This window comes from Panicum virgatum, chromosome 3K (assembly GCF_016808335.1).
Source record: "Panicum virgatum strain AP13 chromosome 3K, P.virgatum_v5, whole genome shotgun sequence".
Taxonomy (NCBI): Eukaryota; Viridiplantae; Streptophyta; class Magnoliopsida; order Poales; family Poaceae; genus Panicum; species Panicum virgatum.
In genome coordinates, this window is record NC_053138.1 from 54,819,484 (window position 1) to 54,840,419 (window position 20,936).

At 43.3% G+C, this 20,936-nt stretch overlaps 1 protein-coding gene across 1 annotated transcript; it reads right to left on the reverse strand.

Moving 5' to 3' along the window:
* Positions 1–742: 742 nt before the first annotated feature.
* LOC120699699 (disease resistance protein RGA4-like) lies at positions 743–9,748 on the reverse strand. Its single transcript, XM_039983737.1, has 4 exons — positions 8,765–9,748; positions 2,994–5,064; positions 2,127–2,344; positions 743–1,096 (listed from the first exon to the last, which is right to left on the reverse strand). The coding sequence occupies exons 1-4, from the start codon at positions 9,583–9,585 to the stop codon at positions 1,093–1,095; spliced, it is 3,114 nt and encodes a 1,037-aa protein (XP_039839671.1). The 5' UTR covers positions 9,586–9,748; the 3' UTR covers positions 743–1,092.
* Positions 9,749–20,936: the final 11,188 nt, after the last annotated feature.

The window sequence follows — 20,936 nt, forward strand, 5'->3', positions numbered from 1 at the left end:
ATTATAATGGTTTTGGAATAAACGATAAAGATAAACTAATTGATATTAAAATGTATGTGTACCAGTCAATACATAAGACATAGCATTGCGAACCATCAGTGAGTTTCAATGTCTGAAGAAAAAGAAAAAACACAAGCGCAGGAATTTTTCTAGCTCGGGCATTAAGCTTAAATTTTACTAGTACATTACAATTGATAATTAACCAGTAACTGATGTGATAATATACACTTACGTCCAAAACTCATCACAAATCCACTTTAATTGTCTATAAGCCCAATGAACAAAATTTAGGCTTGATTCACTCCCTCGAACTATTTTTCTTGGTCCAATCTACCCCTTAATAGAATTTGCTTCTTTATTTCTTTATGTACAGGCTGGGTATTATCTTCAAACTTTGTGAGCGGATAGAAAACATGATGAATTGTAGGAATAGGTAATACAAAATTGATCATAGAGACATAAAACAAAATGTTAAGAAAAGTAATCATGAAAGCCTTCTAAATATCTATCCAACATAGGATATCATGTTACACTAGCAAAATTTTAACTTAAAACTCAAATTATACACAGAAAAATAAAGAGAGAGAAATCCACTGGACCAACTGAAATTGTTCAAGGGTGTAAATCGAGCCTAAATTTTGTTCTGGGTTAAGCGAAAAAAGTGAATTGATAAGGCAGTAAAATGAAACTTTTTCTTTCACATCAATCACAACAACTTATAGTAAAATGGACAATCAATCTATATAAAAATTTCACTAGTAAGCCCACGATAGACACTGCACAGTACTTAATGGGACAAGCAATACATGTTCTTGCTGTACATGAAGTATTTCAGATTGCAAAAGAATATGAGGTAGTTCAACAAGCGGGACACAAGAAGCAATACATACAACATACAAATAGTGGAATTTTACAATGGTTGCAACAAATGAGGATTGTCGATCGGGCTGAAATCGATGACTAAAAGTTTAAGGTAGCTCCGGAAGGTGGGAGCACTTTTGGGAATATATATAACAACAAAAGCTGATCATTCATTGGTAAAGTGAGTATCATTATTGTGACTTCGCACACCCAATTTAACACTTCAAATGACTACCTGCCAAATAAATCAATATAATATGTGAGTAACTCAATAAAAGGATAAGCACAAATATTTGAATGAAATACTTCAAGATGTATAGCTGTATCATATACTCCCTTGGTCCCACAATACACAATAATTGCATGGGACTCCTTGGCAGTACTGTGTGGTCACTGACGTGTGAGGCTGGGACCACATGTCAGTGACCCAACTGCAGATCGTCTTCCCAATAATCTCATTCTAGCTAGCTTTGTCATAAATAATACCATCTTACGTTTGGCCAAATTTATATAAAAAACTACCAATTTAGAATACCAAATAAGTATAATTAGATTCACCATGAAACATGGTTTCATATTGCCTATTTTGCATCATAAAAGTTGCTATTCTTCTATATAGACTTGGTCAAATTTAAGACAGTTTGAATTAGAAAAACTAGAATGATGCTCTTTTTTTGTGACAAGATAGAATTAAATACATATTCTGAATCAGTAAACTTGTCTGATTTCATAAATAGTCCTTCCTTAGTTTTGTACCACAATTGAAATTAATTCAGGGCAGTAACTGTGGTTTAGTGGTCACATTGGTCAATCAATATTCGACTCTACATGAGCAACATGTAAAGTGGTCAATTTAATTTATTGGTAGCACAGAACTGTAGCGATAAGAAAACTTTTTAACTCAATATGTGTCCACATATAGCAATAAATGTGGTCTAATTTTAACTACCTATTGTTTTTATTCTTTGCAATAAGAACAGTTAGTTTTGAAGAAAAAAAAAAGCAACATAGTTTAACCTGTGCAAAGTATATTTTAGTAAAAAGAATGGAAGATTCCTGAAAACCTTGGGATGTTTGACTTATTTAAGATAGAAGTGTGACTCCTGAAATCCTAATTTGTGGGCATGCTTACATTCATAAGAAAGTGCAAACAGGACTCAAGATAGGCTGCAAATTACTGCTCCATTGGACCTTTATTTAAACAATCACAAGTACTATATCAATGCCTATGTACAATGGGAGAACAGCCGCCAAAAAGACTTAACCTGCCAGATATGGAGTCGCAAGCGGTAGATCCAGATGTTTCAGCATGTACTCCAGATGGGCAGGTAACATTAGGACCTGCGGTAGATCCAGATGTTTCAGCTTGTTCTCCAGCTGGGCAGGTTACATTAGGACCTGCGGTAGATCCAGATGTTTCAGCTTGTTCTCCAGTTGCTTCCTCTGTAAGGGGCATGCTGCCTGGACGTCCATTATTCGTGCCCTGTAGAAATAGATCAGTGGTCGGCCGGCATACATTAGCTAAGTGTATAAATAAAGCAAGCAAATTTTGCAAATGGCTAGCTCAAGCATACTTGTTATATTACTGCATAGTTACTGTGTTAAGCAAGAAAGAATGTAAATCAGAACATAATTAATTAGGATATAGTCAACAACACTTTCCAGGTCGCCATTATTTCCTAGATGCACAAGATTATACACAAATGCATGAATGATCAAACAGGCTATTGAGCCACTATTGTGAGTTAAACAAGCACCTTCCTTGAATCACTATCATGAGTTAATAAGTGGACAACAGTTTCTACAGGCAACCTGCTGCGCTCATCATTGAACTGTTCACTACCAAGTAGAACATAAATCAAATGTAGTCAAGTGCTATAATGATAGGTTTTTTAAGGTACTCCAAATTAATTTAGACCACCCATGAGGAACAAGTTGACAGGAAGGCAATGCAAGGCTGCCCTTTGGATTGGATGGATGCTTGCCATGAACAACTTGTGAGAATCAAAGACTACAAGGGAACATGCAAAGTTAAAATTCATATGGAAATGGGATAATGACTAAACATTTTTTTAAACGATTGGTGACTAAACATGAAGAAGTAAAATGAAACAAACGGGACAGGAGCTAACCCCAATGGCAGAGGGTCTTGTTCTTTCCTTAAACTTGTTCGGTCTGAACATTGTTGTCAGAACTTTCCACCATTTTTTCTTTTGAGGAGATGGATGGTCTGTCGCAACCGAAGCTTCTGTAAGACCGCTCTCCTTTACAACGAAGAAAACTCTCGGCCTGTTAGGATGCCTTTTCGCTGCATCCTCCCATGTCTTTCGCGAATCCTTATTCTCTATACAATAAAGCGTGACTTCCCTAAGACGTCCAATGGATTCAATATTGATTAGAGGAAGGTTTTCCGCATCATCGCAGAGCAGCTGGAATGAAGCAAGCTGTGGCAAGGGATTCCCTTCGATTTTCAGGAATGGTGAGCGTTGGACCTCAAAGCATAGCCGGTTCAAGCTTGGAAACTTTGTCTCGTCAGTTATGACAAAATCGACAACTTCTGTTGCCACAAGTTTGAGATACACCAGACAAGTCAGTTCGGTCAGGACTGTCAGAAGGCTCCCTCTGAGAGTAGTTGTTGATGAGAGGCACAGTTCTCCGAGATTGAATAGTGACGCAACAAAATGAGGCACTTCAAATAGATCACCACGGAGTTTCAACGAGCTGATTTGTAAGTCTCCTTCTGGATTGAATTGAGGAAAGCTTACATCGGAGTCAAGCGATAGGGAACGGTCACTATTTGTATAATTGTTATCCTTATCCTCGATGTACCTCTGGACGGCAGATGAAAGATTAGCTAAATTACTGCTATCTGCAGATGACTTGCACCAAATCTTGACCTTCCTCAAGTTGTTCATGTGAGCTATTAGTTGCAGGAAGCTGTCGTTCCTGTCGGCGATGACAAATCCTGCTAGAATCTCCAGTTTACTTTTTCCCTCCTTGAAAAAATCCGGGATCTTTTTTGACACGTTGTCCAAAAGTTTAAATTTTCCAAAGAGATAGGTCAATCTGGGAAGCATTATCACTTCAAATGGAATCGACACCTCTAAATTGGCTCTCCTGACATCAAGTGTCTCCAAATACTCCAGTCTTTTCATGTCCCTCGGGAGCTGGGTCACAGTGCGGCCAAGGCTGAGATAGTTGAGCAGAAACAGCTTGCATATGCCTTTAAGATGATCATTCGTTAAGTCATTGTTGCATTCTTCAAGATCCAATACTCTCAGTAGGCGGTATTTGTCAAAATTCATAATACCTTTGCATACCTTACCAAAGATAGTGAGAGACCGGACAAGGGATAAATTATATGCCTGCTGCTGAACATTTTCAGCAGTGCAGTGATGCAGGGAGAGGCGACGGGCACCTTGGGGCACCCCCGGGAGCTTCTTCTCATAGAATAAGGTGGTGCCGGACATAAATCTGTGCCTTATGAACTCGAGCATCATCCCGGGTGGTTGGCATGACCTCACCTCGTCACTGTTGCTCACGGGATTTGGCTGAACTACATTCCAGTCTATAAGCGTCTTGAAATTCTCAGCTGCCTTATCAATTTCTTTGTCCTGAGGGTTCGGGGTTTTTTCGAAAAGCCCTTCGGCCATCCATCGCCTTATCAACCTTGTCCTCTTGATCGGGTGACCACTGGGAAACATGCCGACGCACACCAGGCTGGCCTTGGCAGTGTTCCCAGGTAGGCAGTTGTAGCTCCGGATGAGCACCTCTTGCATTCGTTCTAAGGCAGTGTGATCACTACTCGCTCTCTCCAGATGGTAACCCAGACGACGGCACACATCATTACAGGTGCGTCCAGTCAGCGTCAGCCCATCTTTTCTCGCCTTCAAAAATTCAGCTACACTGACAAGAGCAAGCGGTAGACCGCTACATTTCGTGCGAAGTTCTTCTGAGCCTTTCTTCAAGTCGTGTGATGGTTCCTCAATATTGGCACTTTTAAAGAACAATTCTTGTGAGAAATTGGCATTGAGTCCTTGCATTATGTACACATAATCCCTTGTTGTGGAACAGCAGTCCTTAGCGATTTGATGAAAGCTGGTGGTCACCACAACTCTGCTGCTGTAACCATCATTTTCGGGGAATGCTCGCTTTATAGTACTCCACAGAAATTTCCTCATGTCATCAATCACAATAAAGTACCTGCGAGAAAAATTGAATGATGAAAGGAGAAGAGATACCAAAGGCCTGGGTTTGGAAATCAGCAACCAGCTAATATGAACAGAAAAAAAAACATAAATAGACCGTGAAGGTTTTGTGGGGTTTCAATCTCATTAAATGTGCTTAAAAGTGATGGACATGGTAAGAAATTTATGACGAGAGAGAAGCATGAATTTCATCAGGATGAAACTAGGTATACACTATTTTTAAGACTATGAAATCTACTATTAATTAGCATTGGGCGCTAGAGGGTTTTTATTTCATCCAATTTCACTTGTACTTCACAATTAAAAATGCTATGGCTCATCTATGAAGCTGTGTATTGCAGGACTTGTTTCAGTGTATTGCAGGAAATGTTTCAATCGTGCATCTAAATTTTTTAGATAACGTCATTTTTGGAAACCATGAAACTCCCTTGTAGCAAGCTTGAGGGCAGTCCCACTGGTGTATTGATGATGGTTTCTATCCTTATTAAATGGCATTTAATGAAGAAAGAGAGCAATAATACTAGAAACAGTTTCCTGAGGCCAGTCTCAATGCACAGTTTTATCTCACAGTTACCTAGAATGGGAACTAGGTAAATATGCCAGATGTGTTTCATGGTGATGAAACTCTCCTCACATCCCATAAAACTTTATCTTTCTCTCTCCTTGCCATGTCAGCAAAAATGATGATACTTAATGACATAAAACCTTCCATGAAACCTCCATTAAGACTGGCCTGAGAAAGAAACTAAGTCTTCTCTTGACTCAATGCACCAAGAAACCATAAAATCACCATTAAGGAGAAACCATCAGTTTCTAAGATGTTCGCACTCGCTTGCCATTGGACGAAGAAGATAGAGTTGGGAGAGAGAAAGAAAAAACATTTATTACTCGGAGACATCTTCACTGTGGAAGATAGTTTCTATAGACGATTTCTTGTGCTACAGAAACCGTGTCAGTTTCTTCACTACCCTAGGATTATTAATAGGCATGAATAATTAATAGGTCTGCATATATACTCACGACAGCCACACTTGCTATTAACTAAATCTCTATACTATAAAAGTTGAAAGAAGAAAAAGAAAGACGTATATTATTTCTGGAAGGAAAATAAATGACATCGTTACTTAATAGAAGAAAAATTAAATACATGCATGTGGTACGTATACCTCCACTAGTGTAGACAAACATGAAACTAAAGACAAAATATGTAAATGGCATTACTTAGCAGCATCTTAATAATTCTTAATTTTCATATAGGTCACACGGTAGGGATGTAAATGGTACGCATATTTCTCGACTGTATTCAAATTCGATCCGGTTTGAAAGAGTTTCTATCCGTCCGTATCTGATTCTGAGTATTCAATATCCGTAACCGATCCACATTGAAAAGTTACATTTTTATGATGTCGATATCCAGTACAATCTTATCCGGCAAACACTAACACTATTCATATCCAACTCCGTATTCGAACAGAAATATGAAAACAAATACGATAGCAGTAATATCCATTCGTATTCGATCCGTTTACTTCTCTATCACACGGTGTGTAACACCAAGAAAAAAGAAAAGAAAAAAGACTTGTTGGGCTGGACAAGGCAGGCCCAAGCCCATATCTCTCCCTAAATTTTGAGGCAAAACCCTACCTCCATGCTTCTACTCTCCCTACTTTCTCCCATGGCTTCCCTGCTCTAATCCCCCTCTGTTGGCGGCAAATCCATGGGAAAAACCAGCAAAATGGAATGAGGACAACAAGAGGAACAAGAAGAGGGGCATCTTCGAGGTGGATTGGTCCTTCCTCCTCTCTTCCCGCTGCCCTAGGTTTTGGGGAAGATCAAGATGAGTTGAATTTGCACCTTCCCTGCACTAATTAGGAGCTTATGATGATGTTTGGCCGTGGGACTAAGTGGATTAGTGGGAAGGAAAGTCGTTTGATTGTTTTTGTTATGAGTTTCAGACCTTGAATTTCTGCAGCTTTCCTTGCGGGCGTGATTTGGTCAACCTAGGGACCGAATTAAAACTTTTGGTGAACTAGAAAATTGTAAAGGACTCCGTTACCTACTCGCTGGTTAAATTTCATGATTTTAGGCCTAGTGGTTGGAGAGAGATGATGTTCTGAAGTGAGCTGTCAAGTTCTGATGAGGTTGTGGACAGAACTGGATCTATAAGGAATTAACACTACTACAAAAATTATTTTCCGAGGCGGTCAAAAAGTATTTTCTTAGGTGGGCAGACCAACCGCCTCGAAGGTATCATCACGGTTAATCGTGCTTTAACCGAGGTGGTTGTGCTGCCCGCCTCGGTTAATCAAATAAAAAAAATAAAAAAAGAGAAGCCCGGCGAGCCCATCACGGGCCCGGCGAGCCCATCGGCCACCACCACTGCTCCTCCAGCACCATGCCGCCGTGCCTCGCCGTGTCGCTGCTCTAGCGCCGCCCCCACGTGCCGCCGCAGCGCGGATCCAGTGCCGCCCTCGCCCCAGCGCTCCAGCGCCACCATGCCTCGCGGCCGGATCCGGAGGAGGGAGTAGGGAGGGAGGCCGGTGCGACCAGGGAGGTGGCCGGAATTGGAGGCGGGTCGTGGAGGGAGAGGAGGAAGCCTGCCGTCGCGCGCCGTGGTGGAGGGACTAAGGATGGAGCCTGCCGCCGCCGCGCGCCGTCGTGGAGGAGGGAGCCCGCCGCCGCCGCCGCGTGTCATCGTGGAGGATCTGCGCGCTCCGCCCTTGATCCGCGTCGGGAGGGAGCTCCGGGGCATGGCGTTGGAGGAGCAGCGGCGGCCCACATCGCTGCCGCGCCCCCTCGCATCGCACCACCGCGCGCGGCCCCTTGCTCCCCTGTGCCGTTGCCACGCCGTCTCGCACCACACTGACGTGTGCGGCCCCCTCGTGACCCTGCGCGCCACAGGGGAAGGCCGCCGAGGAGGGGAGGCCCGACGGGGTCGGGGCGGCAGAGGGACAAGTAAGAGAGAGAGAGAGAGAGAGAGAGAGAGAGAGAGAGAGAGAGAGAGAGAGAGAGACGGCGGCGGCGGCTAGTGGACAAGATAGGATAAGGGTGGGGAGAGGATAGAGTTAGGGTTTGAGGGAAGAGAAGTAGTTATATATGCGTGCTCACAGTTGGGCTTCATGGGCTAGTGGGCTGGGCTTGATTTACCGAGGCAGTTGAGTAAGAATGACCGCCTCGGTTAATATATTTTGCGAGGCGGTTGTCGTAACCATCTTGGTTAATAACAAATGACTGCCTCGGTTAATGTCTGGCATTAACCGAGGCGGTTTTTTAACGTGCCCACCTCCGAGGCCTTTTCAAAACGCCTCGGCTAATCAGTTTTTGTAGTAGTGTAAGGATTTCGGAAACCTTAGGTCAGAATGGAACTCTCCAACTTTGAGTATGTTGTAGAGATTTTCGTAATGTTTCCATATTGGTAAATGCTATATTTTGTGGATAAGTGAAACTTCTGATGTAGATTTTTAAGTTCAAGTGTCATGTTTTGTCAATAAAGATTTCAGTTAATAAGGTTTCATCATGAGTTTGGGCATACCGATGACCTATGATGCAAATTGGAATAATACCAAAGTTTTAGATAATGGATTGATTTATAATCTGGTGAAGTTTCAGAATTTTTTGGACATAATCTGGTGAAGTTTTTGTGCAATATGTCAGATAAACAATTACTGGGATATGTGGCAAATAAAAAAACTGACCTCTTGTTCTGCAAGTGTGCTCTCAGGTGTTCGCAGAGCTGCTCAGCATTGAATGTGTCCCTTGGTTGCGCTTGAAGCAGCTGAGGGAAGGGACAATGCTGGAGTATCTCTTGGAGAACCTGTCTGGCATCTTTACCTGCCGCGTCAACCCAAGCGCGATTGTTACCAAACTGCTTAAGGACATCTTTGTGACCGTAAACTTGGGCTGCTATGGCAGTCTTGCCTAGGCCGTCAAGCCCATGGATGGAGATCACCTTGAGCTTCTTTGATTGGCCCTCGGCTTGCTCCTCCTCCACCAGGTCGAGGAGCTCCCTTAGGGGACTCCCCGTGCCCACGAGATCAAGAAGGACAGGTGGGCAACATCTTGATGGACTTGACGTCCCTGAACTGGCCGGTATTTCCTGGTTAGGATAGCCAGCGTCGTCGTCCTTGTATTTTCCCCTGTTGATGGATAGTTCATCTGATTCCTTCTTGAGTTCCTTGATCTGTTTAGAAAAATGATCAAGGTTAGGCACCTCGTTCCTGTGGGCAGTCTGATCATAGATGTAGTTGTCCACACAGTCCTCAATCTTGTTAGCCAGCTCAGACACTTGCTTGATCCATGCTTCCTTCAAGTCCTTGCTATCTTTTCTTTGTGCTGATTTGCTGTAGTCTCTCACTGTGCCCCACATGATATCTAGCTCTCTCATCAAGGAATAGATGTCCCGCTGAACGTCATGGCTGAGCCTTGACCTTTTCTCTACCAACACGAGCATCTTCGGCAGGAGCGTGTTCATTGCCGCGGTAAGGAGGGGAGGGACAACTATGGCCGCCAGCTCCATCACAGCGGATCAATTGAGCACGCTCCCTGGGAGCTTGCTGGATAGAAGTATAGCTAGTACTGAGGATGAATCGGCTCGATCACTAGTGGGTGGTACTGGTATATATGGTCATTGTTCACATCATGTGGAGCGGCGCTTGGTTATGCATGGTTGTTTACTAATACTCTTTCGGTGATAGGAACGAGCGCAAAGTCGTCGGTCGTTGCATTGTAAACTTCTGCCTAATACCTACCTAAGTTGACAGTTTCTCCTACAAATCATTTGAGATGGTGACAGCATGCAAACAGCATTTTCTCGGCAAATTCATATGGGCAGGTCAAGTAAACTGATAATTGACAGCCCATTTGTTTGACTAGAAAATTGTGTGCCTTTTTTTTGCAAGGTTCCTAAAAGAAATAAATGGAGATATATTGTGCCAGCCAGAGGTGGACAACTACTCCCTCTATTCTAAATTATAGGTCGTTTTGGCATTTAGATATATATAACTTTTACAATGGCTCTATTTGGAGAAATAGCCAAGGGTTATTTTGAGAGCTAAAATTTAGTTCAAGAAAATAGCCCTTTAATAAAATAGCCCTTGAGATGTTTGGATCCAAAGGGCTATTTGGCTCATAAACTACTTTTCCAATCATTGGACTATCACTTTTCTAAGAGAGAGAGTGAGAGAATCAATGGATCCCACACAAAATAACCCCAAATAGTACCCTTTGGAGGGGATAGTTTTTTGGGGTGAGCTATTTGCAAATAGCTCAGAAATAGTCCTCCTTTTGGGCTATTTGGGGCTATTTTAAGTGGACTAAAAAATAACACATGGATCCAAACAGAGCCTATGTACCAACATATATATACACTATGTTTAGATACATAACAAAACTATGGAGCTAGAAAACATAAAACGACCTATAATTTGAAATAGAGGAAGTAGAAAAAAAATAGCACTTTCTATTGGTCCCCAAAATATTGCTTCGGTAGTGTTCGGTAACACGATGTCCATGTTCAGTGTGTGTGCAGGTTGACGCCGTATACACTACATGCCCACGATTTCCAGGCAATCAGAAATATATATCATGAAGTTTTTACATCTGGATCGAATCGTGAAAAGTAGAAGAGCAGTGTACCCCCGTGTAACAGGGGTGCAAATGACAATTAATGAAAGTGGAGGATAAATACGGAAGTGCATTATTTCAGAGAAATCCTGGTTCCTTTTCGTAAAAGTTCTAGCAAAGTCACGTTCGAAGAAATTGCGTTACCACTCAAATTATTGTTCCTGTTTTCTACTTGGTCTAATTGGGTAAGATATGTGCTGTTTTCTTATTCATTAATATAGTGCAACATGGCATCTATCACGACGTTGTACTTTTATAATTTCTCTGGCTGATTTTAGTACTAGCTAGGATGCAACTACTACGTACTTTCGTTGAAAGATTCAAAATACTATAAAAGAGGGAGGCCGGACTTTTAAGTAAACCACTGGCCCTTTCATGGCATGTTAGGAGCGACATATAAAACGTGGAGATCCCGATTGGAGGATCAATGTGTCCAGACTGGCTTGTCAATAAGAATATACGCGTTGGCAGCACCGTAAATTACGTCGTACTTCACACGTACTATTACACAAGGTCAGCCTCAATGGGAAATTTCATAGGCATTGATTTCTATGCCACTCATTAATTTTGCTAATATAGTGTGAAAGTGATCAGTTCGTAGCCTATAAGAGGGGGAGGGGTGAATTAGTTAATTTAAAATCTTAACCTAAGGCTCAAACTAGTTTGCATATAAATTTAAATTAAAGCAAACTATCTGGATGTGCAATTACTGCTATTTGAAATCCTCATTCCAAAAGAGTTTTGCAACCTATAACCAATCCTAACTGGATCTATACTAAAAAAGTAAAGGCACACAAGTTTTAAGAAATAATGCGGAAACGTAAAGAGGCGATGAGAGGAAGCAAACTTTTGACACAATGATGTATCCCGTGGTATCGGTAGGCAAATGTCATCTCTAGTCCACATTGTTGAAGCACTAAATTAAGAGTATTGCTTCTCAGCCACCAAATCTTTTCCAGGACACCTTGACATGCCACAAAGGCAATGCCACTAAGGCTTACCCAAATTCCCGGTCACCTTGGCCTCATTTTCGAATAAGGAGCTTCTCCACGAAGAATGGTGGTCTCCATGTCCCCCGCACAAAGTCGTCGACGTCACTCCACACCAAGCCAGAGCATCGAAGACGTGCTAGCGAGCCACCAAGACTTGCGCTCTATATGGAGTAGCCCCCGAGCCTTAAGTTAAATCGAAGAATTAGGCTGAGAGTCAAATCTATCTTTTCTTCTTATTTTCCATAATTACGAAAAATTTTGCCACAAATGACACATATCCCGCAGCCCCCGAGCCTTGAATCGAAATCCCAAGAATTGGAATTAAGGATCAAAAGTCGTGGCAATAATTTTATCCTGGTGATACTGCTGTTAAAATGAATCCGGCGGAGTGTGTCTCTTGAACTTCCATTGTTTAACCGAAATGCCACCAGCACTGGTTATTTAATCTTGCGGTAACTTTCTAGGGATTACTTCGTTCTTCCTGGCTGCCGCCTTAGCCTTGCAAAACCAATCTTCTCCATTTTCTTGTTTGCTCGCCTCTTCGGTAGTCCCCAAGTGCATGCGTGAGAAGCGTCTTGTGATATTTTGAATGGCGCCGAAAAATCGAATTGTGGAGAGAAGAAGGTCGAAAGCCTAAAAGATATTTTGAATGGCGCAGAAAAATCGAATTGTGGAGAGAAGAAGGTCGAAACCCTAGCGAGCGGGTGGAAGAAATGCAAGCTTTCTGAGGCTGGAATCTGCTTGCTTGTGTATGATCATCTTCTTCAATCTTGAGCTGTCATTCAATGGTGCTAAGTTGAAAGCGAAGACTGACCATATGAAGGTACCAATGAAATTGTTCTGTTTAGGTCCTTTGAAGATCGCGGTCTTGCCATCCCTAGTTCTGATTTCTTCAGGGGTTTTTTGCGCCATTGGAAAATCCAACTTCATCATTTGTCTCTGAATTCTGTTCTTCATCTTTCCATTTTCACCCATCTTTGTGAAGCATTTCTAGGCATCGAGTTCCATTTCGATCCTTTCCGTTATCTGTTCCATCCGAGCCCCTATCCGAGCAAACGCAAAATTGCGGAAATAGGGGGCGTAGAAGTTTCACTGCTTCCAGGGAAAGAAAGTGAATACGTTGTCTATCGGCCCACTAATCTGAATGCCGAGTGGAAGAATGCATGGTTTTATGTTGGAAATCATCAACCTTCTCTTCCGGAGCGAGTCCCAGGTCCAGCCAGGGTTTGCGACGCGTGGTCAGATGTCGGGCCTAGCGCAGAACAAGTAAAGAAATTGCTTGAGGATATCTTGGTTCTCAGAGAGTCAGGTGTGACTGGTGGATCAGTCATTTTTTCTTGGATGAAACATCGGATTCAGCTGCTGCAAATACCTAGGATTCTTATACCAAGGCTCTACAGACCCAGCCTGTTTCTCTGCTGAGAAACTTGGGGGTTATGAAGCTTTCAAGAGGGTGTGTCGAATGCTGGATGCTGTGGAGCAAATCCCATTTTTTCTAAAGGGGTTATTCAATGCGACACATCTTCCCGAAGATGAAGGAGTAAGTACCCGAATTGCCATAATCGAGTAGTTTCTAAGTTGCTTTCTTTCATGCTAACTTATATTGTATCCTCTGATAGATTGATGTGGCTTTATATTGGAGCATGCCACCGTTACTGAATTCTGGAGGGATTTCCGATCCTTCACAATTTTTGTGTGAAGATCGGGATCCAGTCGCAGAGGAATCAGACTCTGGGACTGATGACTACAGGACACTCGCAGCTATTCTAAGAAGAAAGAAAAATGCTGCTGATCCATCGGTTGTAGATCCAGGTTCGGTTCCGAATCTGCCAGAAAGTCATCCCACAAAGTCTAGGACCGTTGTGCAGAAACGAAAAGCTTCTGATTCGGCCGATGCCAGGTATGATTTAGTGTTTGTTACCATCTTTGAATATTGAGGATATCCTCTGGCAGTTTCCTGTTGTTAGCCATCCAAAGCAGTCCAAACAAAAAAAATGTTGTTAGTTCACCGTCTGCTTCACACACTCCAAGCCCCCCAGCCCCCCCCCCCCCCAGATTCGCCAATACTGGGTGTGGTGGCTACAAAGTCGAGTGATTAACCGCAGCAAGCAAGTGAACCTTCTGTTTTTGCCAGCCAGAAATCAAACTTCAGGCAGTACATGCCCACAACAGGCAAAAGGAACAGGTCTTCAAATAACGGGATTGTCAACATTGCCCGCTTCTATGCAAGCAAGTGTTGGGTATTTTAACGATACGAATAAATCCACAAGCATACGAATACTATTGTAACTTTCACCCGTGAGTATTCAAGGGTATTGTATCCACAGGGAACGTGCTAACTTCTTACTAAGTCAGTCCAAGGACACACCAAGATATGTGGCGAGGATAGAGATGATTCCTGAAGTAGTACTAAGGATGAGTTAAAGTCGATGTCTCGGGCTAGATACTAGCTTCGGGCACCGGCTTACCCCTAAAATGGTCACGAGACTCCGGTCAACGGCACTACGCTATATCCGAACGTGGAGGGCTACTAAGGACCAACAGTGCTGTCACCACCTGTGGACTACCTCACAGACCATGGGATATAAGGCAAACGAAGGTAACACTTAGCCTAGATACCACGTCTATGCCTAACTACGTTTGGTACCCCGTAGCAAACTACGACACTCTGTATAAAATAGAGTGACGAACCCGCGAGTAAGAGAACTGATTGTCAAACCCGAGCCCACGGGACTGTGCACATCGCATAGATCTGAGTAAAAGAAGGAAGTGGACTCCTGCTAGGACTCGTCTGTAATTCTACTAGGACTCTACTTGGTAATCCTCCTAGGACTCCTACTTGTAAATCGACTAGTATCCCACACCCTGGACTATATAAAGGAGGGCGGGTACCTAGGTCGGCAGAGAGGGGCTCAACAGAGCCAAACACACCAGCACAGGGCACAACATACCAAACTACCACACAGGACATAGGGTATTACACTATTCTAGCAGCCCGAACTTATCTAAATTTGTGCCTTGTGTCCTTGCGTTTACATTCGAGTTCCAGATCCGGCGATCTGTCCCCAAACAATCTCCTACTTGGGGCAACCCTAGGTAGGCCGACGGTAAAAACACCGACACTGATCTCACTCAAAGATAAGTTCTATGCAAGAACAGGAAATCACAAATATGTAACTTACTTTACTCCAAAAGAAGCCGGTATCTGTATAGGTACAAGCTTGGAGATGAACACCGACAGGCCCAGTGCTTCCCCGAACTACTCCGCACTAGCGAATTAGCGCATCGCCCTTTCAATGTGGCACTACTCTAATCTCTTGGATAGTGTGTGTGAAATGAGGGGGTGAGGGAGGCCCCTTTTATAGCCCAAAGAGGTCGGTTCCCACCATATGCACATATGGAAGGTATTAAGGTTGAGTAGGCGCTACTCCACATCGAAATGCATCTGGACGGAAGCCCGTCTGGGTTTGGGCGACCTAGGGGGTAGGCCGGCCCCAGATGTCACACCCCCAAGCCCTCCTTCCTCTAGCTGACTGACAGGTGGGTCCTAATCTTATCACATGGGTGCATGTGCCTTGGCGTGCCCGTTTCCTATGGTCTGTGAGCCCTTCTTGTAAGTGTAACGCAGGGCTGGAACATCTGTACATTTCTTCTGCGTTCACTTGTGTTTTCCTTTGTATTTCAGTTGTGGGTGCCTGCAGATCACAATTCACCAAAACTCGTAGAACTTGATTAGATATAAGCCCTACAACTAAGTTTGGTGATGAAATGTTATGAAAAGTTGCAGGAGTTGATGGTAGATTTTATGACTTAAGGGCCATCAACAGCAAGTTTAACTGCAGACTTGATTGATGATTGATGATCCATTATTGATTCTAGAGAAGTTGAAGGTCTTGCGGGATAGCTTGAAATCTTGCTATAAATTACCACGGTATGATAACTTGTCAAGTGCTTTTGTCTTTGTCAAAAGAATTTGTGTTCTTGTTTTTTGACTATCTCATCTTTTTATCAGGGAATGGCAAATCGTTCATATATCAAGTCCCAGAAGCTGAGGGCTGCTATTGATGCTAGCAAGATTCTGGAAGATAAAGATCTCCATCTTCGTGAGCAAACAGATAAGTATCTTGAAGCCCGGAATGAGCTGTACAAGCTGCAACATGAAAGCACTTTACAAATCTGGCTCCTGAAAAAGGATGTTGAGAATCTAGAGAGGGACTAAAAAGAACTCAAGGTAACTCCCCTCTTTACTCTATGTTGAGTTGTGTTTTAACCCAAGATCTCTAGTGTCTTCTTTTCTCTGTAGATGAAATTGAGAGCTTGAAGGAACAGCTTGTCGAATATACAGAGCTGAAAGCTGCTGTGCAAACACTGGTAGATATGGTGGATCCACCTGAAGAAGGAACTAAGATTACCAAGACTTTGGTGGAGCGACTTCAAGAAGCTCCCCAGAAGATTGTCGGGTACCTTGCGGATAACACCAATCTATATGTTGCGCATGTTTTGGGGCTTTTCAAATCATACTGTCGTGAGTCAAATTTGGTCCCTCCTGGGGAAGGCATGGCAGTGGAGTGTTCTGAAGAGAACATCACCAAATTTTGAGAAGAAGCCAAGCCCATTGCCGAGAAGATAGTTCAGAGTTTAGAGCAAGAGTAAGAAAGTTATATTCTTATTCTTAGACTCTGATTGTATGTATGTGGTCTGTATATATACTTAATTGCACTTATGATGTGTATGGAGTACGTGTTTTCAGTATCTACAATCGTGGGTCTTTGAGTTATGACATCGTGTGTCAAAATCGATCCGTGCAGGATCACTCCTGTGATACCCGATTCTCCTTCCATTCCTTTCAAAGGATGGAAATGCCTAGGGACAAAGTGGATCTCATAGGATCAAGTAGGCGTATGAGCCTAGTTCTACTCGATTACACCTTGCCTTTGACTCCGTGATGTCGAGAAAGTTTGGCAGTAGGTCTCATTATAGAGACGGATAGGATCCCTCGCGATCGTATAGGTGCGGTGACCCATAACTACTCAATTTCACTTGTGCATTTGACTCTGCGGGCAAAGAAAGGTTGAGCTACCGAGTAAGAAATCCTATAAGGATATAAGGAGATCCATTAGGATCAAGCCGGCGTGGTGACCTAAGACTACTCGATTCTCTTACCTTTCCTTTGAAAGGTTGGGAAATCAATGTAGCAAGTTCCAGTTAGGGAGGTGAAAAGACCCCTTGAGGTCGTGTAGGCATGAGAGCCCAAAACTACTCAATAAACCCATGCCTTTGACTCTGCGACACAGATAAAGGTTGGCACTCGATGTAGTTACTTATACGCAATGTATAATTGCGAGTTGTGTCCAAAGGATTGTATGCATTGAGATAATTTCTTTCGGGTCCTTGGAAGAAGAGGGTAGTCGTCTTGATCCCAAACTTTTATTGGAGGATATGCTGACAGATTATATCGATAATCCCTTTAAGGGTAAAAGCAGCGTAGATGCTCAATATTCCATGAGTTTGGTACATCCTGCCCTTCTGAGTCTACTAGCCGATACGATTCTGGTCTTGTAACTTTAGTGACGATGAAAGGACCTTCGTTCCCACCTAGACTTTAATCTGTGTAGTCCTGTTTCATCTTGTATGCAGCGCAGAACCATATCACCGACGTTGAATGATTTTCTTTGAATGTTGCGATCATGATAGCATCTAGCTCCTTGTGTTGCATCTGACTTCTTCCATAGTCTAACTCAAGCTGTCGAGCTTCGTCTGCCTCTCCTTCTTGATATGTTTCCACTCTTGGGAACTTCCACATAATATCTGTAGGGAGTATAGCTTCTGAGCCATAGACGAGAAAGAAGGGAGTCTGGCCTGTTGCTTTACTAGGCTGAGTACGCAGCCCCCAGATGACATGAGGGAGCTCATAAATCCATTTGTCTCCTTTCTTTGTGTTCTCATAATAAACTCTTTTCTTGAGTCCATCGAGAATCAAGCCATTGATGCGCTCAACCTGGCCATTGGCACGCGGGTGAGCTACTGATACAAACTTGATGTTGATGCAGGCGTTCTCGCAAAACTCCCATAACGATCCAGAGGTGAAGTTTGAGCCCAAGTCTATGATGATGGTATGAGGAAAGCCAAATTGATGTAAGATATCGCTGATGAAATTGACAACTCTATCTGACGAGATCTTAGTGATTGGCTTGAACTCGATCAACTTTGTAAACTTGTCGACTGCCACCAAGATGTGGGTGAACCCTCCTAGTGCTATTGTTAAGGGCCCAATCATGTCTTGGCTCCAACAGGAGAAGGGTCGGGATGGAGGGATCGTGATCAGGTCATGAGCTGGAACGTGTGCTTGCTTGCCGAAGAATTGACATCCTTTGCATCGGCGAACGAGGTCTTCAATGTCTGTTAAAGCTGTTGGCCAGAAAAAACCTGATCTGCATGCTTTGACAACCAAAGTTCTTTGGTGGAGACACATTTCATGAGGATGCCAGAGGCCGAACGTCTGTATAGGTTATCACCAACCACAGCATAGCCCTTGCAGCATCGGACAATACGTGCTGCCTCAGTACCAGGGGCTTCAATGCCTGGTGGTAGTTTGAACTCTTTGATGAAGTCGATAAAGGGAATTCGCTAGTGTTCTTCAATCATCATAACCTCCTGGCTCGTTGGGGCAGTAGCTTAGTCAGTGGATACTTGTCCTAGTATAAAAACAGACAGGTGGTGTAACTCGTGGACGAATATGCCTGGCGCTACATTGGCGCGTTCGCACCCAAATTTTGAAAGGATATCAGCTCCCACGTTGTTGTCGTGAATGATGTGGTGGATCTCCAATCCTGAGAACTTGTTTTCAAGTTTGTAGATCTCTGCAATTATGTATCCATGGTCTCCTTGTTGATGTCTCATTCTTTATTCACTTGTACGACTAACAAGGAGTTGCCATAAACAAATAGTTGTTTGATGCCGAGGGATATTGCCAGGCGGAGCCCGTACAGTAGTGCCTCATATTCTACTTCATTGTTGGAGACTTCGAACAATGTTTGGAACACATACTTGAGTTGTTCTCCTTTTGGCGATATAATAAAGAGTACCCCTACACCGCCACCTTCGAGTTTGAGGGAACCGTCGAAGTACATTACCCAGTGCTCTGGCCGGTTGGCAGGTGCGGGGATTTGGTTTTCACGCCATTCTGCTAAGAAATCAACTAGACCTTGTGATTTGATGGCAGTTCTTGGCTGGAATCTAAATTCAAAAGCCCCCAGTTCTACCGCCCACTTGGATATGCGTCCGGTGGCGTCCCGATTGTGAAGTATATCCACCAATGGGAAGTTGGTAACAATTGTGACCTTGTACTCATTAAAGTAGTGGCGGAGTTTTCTGGATGTGATGAGGATCGCATATAGTAGTTTCTGAATTGAAGGGTATCAGACCTTTGATTCAGAAAGTACTTTGCTGATGAAGTAGAGTGACCTTTGAACTTCATAGGCATGGCCCTCTTCTGGTCGTTCGACCACAATAGTTGTGCGGACGACATGGGTGGTTGCCGCAATGTAGAGCAACAAGTTCTCGCACATGTGAGGGGATGAGGAGACTCCTCCTTTGTGGACACCAGAGTAACAAGTTCTCAACACTTGATGTGGAGCGGTGGCGACGACTTTGTGAGGGGATGAGGAGACCCCTCTTTCGTGGGAAGCTCCGTAGTGAAGGCGGCATCAAGGTGAACAAGGAACTTGGCGTATAGCCTTAGTGTACTAGCCTTTGTGGGAAGTCAAGGGGTGTCCCAGAAGAGATTTAGTGACCGTGAAGCAATACTTTTAGTGAGTGCTTCAACAACATGGACTAGTAGTGGCTTAGTGCCTCTACCCATATATACCATAGGATAAATTATCGTGTCAAGAGTTTGCCTCCCCTCTTCCTCCTTTAGCATTTCATACTCTTAACTTGTGTGTCTTTACTTTTTATTAGTGTTGTATCTTATTAGGATTGACTCTAGGTTGCAAACCCAAACTTAATTTGGTATGAGAGTTTTGTTGACTCTCGGTAACGACCAATTCTAAGCGTCAACTTGATTAGAAAATTATGAGAGTTTGCATTTCTTATATGCATTATTTTCCAAATAAATCCCAAAACACACTTTACCCCTAGAACCAATGCAAGATGTGTTTTTGAGCTAAAATGCAGGTTACAAGCACACTTTGATCCGGGATAAAATCATCGACAAATCAGAGCGCAGTTATCAGGCTCAAATGGACCAAAGGAGGTCCAATTACCCAAGCAAATCCACTCAAGACAAGGCCTAGCACATGGAATTAGGACAAGGCGTGTCAAAACAGCCCACCAGAGGAAGTTGGGGGGCGGTTGGCGCCACTGGGCCGCCGGCCGACCACCCTGGTCGGCCGAGCAAGCCTGTGGGCCCCACCGCCTCAACTTTGCCACGTGGTTGCTCCTCACTGGCTCCTAAAGTCGGTTATGCAAGGATCAGCTGCTGCTCGGCCGTGGCTTCCTCCTATAAATATGAGGGGAGCGGTGAGATTAAGGACACACACCTCAAGTGAAGCTCAACTCACTCTCTTGCTTTAGCTCTATAGGATTAGTGGAGTTTAGGTGAAGTCTAGTAGTCATCGAGGTCCCGGAGTTACTCAGGAGTTCTAGTATCAGTTCCTCTCTAGTTCTCTTGTGTAATTCTCAGTCGTTTGTAATAGATTTAAACTATGCTTACCGATATCTGCATGATTTATATTCTGAGTTATCAGATATATATTTCATGATTTGATTGCGTTATCGCCCCGTGCTTGCGATGGCTAATATATTAGCTTTAGAACTCTGAAAACTACTCCATTATTTGTATGTTTGCTCTAGTATGATGTTTGTCCATCCGGAGGGTGGGGGTTCCGCGCGGGATACTAGAGTATTGCTTCCTAATGTAGATGTGGTGTCTAGACTAGTTAAGTGTTGATGGAGGTTGCCCTTTCCCATATTTTGTAGAGGTAGCCGACAGGTGGTGGTGACAGCCCTATCGTTCGGATTGGGGGTAGGAGGTGCATAAAGCCGTATGATTTGGTCGGGCTCTTCCCGTCAAGCTAGTAGTGGTCTCCCTCTTGTACCAGTTTAATCTTTTGTTGATTTAACCATAAGATAGTATAGATATAGCTAGTCTAGTACCTTTGACTCGAGCTGCTAACTTGTTTGTTTCTCCGTGCCTATAGAATATATAGAGTTGAGTGTAAACTTGTGTGTGTCATGCTACCTCCTATCATGT